This window comes from Pleuronectes platessa, unplaced genomic scaffold (assembly GCF_947347685.1).
Source record: "Pleuronectes platessa unplaced genomic scaffold, fPlePla1.1 scaffold_26, whole genome shotgun sequence".
In the NCBI taxonomy this organism is placed as follows: Eukaryota; Metazoa; Chordata; class Actinopteri; order Pleuronectiformes; family Pleuronectidae; genus Pleuronectes; species Pleuronectes platessa.
Window position 1 is genome coordinate 1034810 of NW_026519116.1, and position 2360 is coordinate 1037169.

General features: G+C 42.9%; 1 protein-coding gene across 1 annotated transcript; it reads left to right on the forward strand.

Annotated features, from left to right (window-relative positions):
* Nucleotides 1-425: 425 nt before the first annotated feature.
* LOC128436415 (uncharacterized) lies at nt 426-2081 on the forward strand. The gene is made up of 2 exons (XM_053418163.1): nt 426-1684; nt 1868-2081. The coding sequence occupies exon 1, from the start codon at nt 486-488 to the stop codon at nt 1155-1157; it is 672 nt and encodes a 223-aa protein (XP_053274138.1). The 5' UTR covers nt 426-485; the 3' UTR covers nt 1158-1684; nt 1868-2081.
* Nucleotides 2082-2360: the final 279 nt, after the last annotated feature.

Consider the following 2360-nt stretch of genomic DNA (forward strand, 5'->3'; position numbering starts at 1 on the left):
GCTTTGGTTGTCTGCAGAAAGGACACATGAGCAAGGACTGCAGGAAGCGACTCAGCTGCAACATATGCAATTTGAAGCATCCTCAGATGCTGCATATCCACCAAAGAAGATTTGAAATGGACAAACATCATCCTCAAACAAAGGAAGAAGCTGACATCAGAGCCATAGCCTCGGTACAGACAAGTGGTCTTACTGGGGCCGGTGAAGACAATTGCAAACTCTCCATAGTGCCTGTGAAAGTAAAGGCCAAGAAGGGGAATACAACAGTGCATACATATGCATTCCTTGACCCGGGAAGCACTGCGTCATTTTGCACATTGGGGCTAATGAATAAGCTCAATCTCCAGGGAAGAAAATCAAATATTCTTCTGAGAACAATGGGTCAAAAGAAGGTCGTTGAAACCAGCATTGTTTCAGGCCTAGAGGTTACAGGACTTCATGGCACTGATTTCTGTGATCTCCCATGTGTGTACACTCAGAAGACTATGCCTGTGCACAAAGGGAACATCCCACATCAAAATGACATCAATCAGTGGCATCATTTAAAGAATATTCACTTACCTGAACTGGACTGTGAGATTGAGTTGCTGATTGGCTCCGATGTACCAAAGGCTCTGGAACCACTTCAAGTCATCAGGAGTGTGGGAGATGGACCATATGCCGTCAAAACAATGCTCGGCTGGACAGTTAACGGACCTCTGGGAAGAAAAGAAGATGAAAGGAAACCAGAAGAAGCTGTTGAGAGACTGGCTGAGCAGAAAAGAAGACAAGATGAGGAAGAAAGAAAAAGGATTGAAGAAGAGAAGGTTAGACGAGAGGAAGAGCAGAGGTTGAGGAGCCAAGAAGAAGCTCTTGAGAGGTTGGCTGAGGAGAAGCGGAGACAGGCTGAAGAAAGAAAAAGGATTGAAGAAGAAGAGAAAGTTAGACGGGAGGAAGAGCAAATGATTTTGAGGAAGAGACAAGAAGAGGAGGAGCAGGTTAGGAGAGAAGAACAACAACAGCGTGAGAGACTAGAGGAGGAAAAGAAGAGACGAGAGGAACAAGAAAGAAAGAGAGTTGAGGAGGAAAGGATTAGGATGGAGGAAGAGAGGGTCCAGGAAGACAGGAGGAGAGAAGAGAGTATCAGGAGACAAGAGGAAGAGTGTAGGTTAGCCTAGGAAAAGAGAAAGGAAGAAGAAAGAATAATTGAGGAAGAGAAAGTGAGAAGACGGGAGGTGGAAGAATGTGAGGCAAAGAGGAAACTACAGGATCAAGAAAAGAAGCAACAGGAGGAAAGGATTTGGAAAAGGTGGATTAAGGAGTATCTTCCCCAACTGCAAGAACGACAGAAATGGTCCAACATAAGACGCAACTTCACACCAGGAGACATCGTCATCATTGTGGATGATTCAGCGCCTCGCAACTCCTGGTTGACTGGAGGGATTGTGGAGACCATTATGGACAAAAAGGGACTTGTACGTCAGCTTCGGATCAAGTCAAAGACCGGATTTCTGACCAGGCCCATCACCAAAGTCTGCCTACTACTGGAGGCAGCGGATCATTGACTGACGCAAACTGACTTTTGACCCCTTGACTTTGTTCCTGAACACTTGACTTTGATTAATCACTCTTTCCTTGGACAACGTATATCGGATTACAAATAATGAAGAAAGAAAATATATTTACATACTATGTTGATTGTTATGTCAAATTTGTAATTATTATTTGAAACATAATAATTAGGGGCCGGAATTGTAGGGGCCAAAATGCATATTTGGTCTGTTTGTTTATTGTTTATTTTGAAAGGTTAGTCACACTGTTTTGGAGCATGTCACTTCCGTTTGATTGACACATGGGTGTGGCTTAATCTATATACCTGGGCAGTCAGATCAGCGGAGGGGGAGAAAGGGGGTTAGTGGCGCACCTGATTATATTTTCTGTTTAGCGTCGTCGTCGTCGTCGTCGTCGTCATCGTCAAACAACCATGTTTGCATTCATCAATTGTCATTCGGTCTACAGCAATAAAATTCTCAAACTATATTCATCACCGGACTTGGATTCATTGTACGACGCGTAACAGCCTGGAGCCCACTTAAGCCTCTTAGCGGCCTTTTATAGGAAAACGGACGCTATAGACAATTTTTTTATTAATTTGATTTAAAAAAAAAAAATTGTAATTTGTTTTTAATATTATTTTTATTTATGTGCGCAGCAGGATGTGCGCTGCAGGATGTGCGCCCCACATAATTTGCGCCCCACAGGATGTGCAAGCACATTTTTTTATTAATTTGATTTAAATATTTTTTTTTGTAAAAATGTTTTAATATTATTTTTATTTATTTGCGCAGCAGGATGTGCGCCGCAGGATGTGCGCCCCACAG

Excerpts from the sequence above, each read along its gene's own strand:
- LOC128436415 (XM_053418163.1), top strand. The coding sequence starts at position 486 with ATGCCTGTGCACAAAGGGAACATCCCACATCAAAATGACATCAATCAG.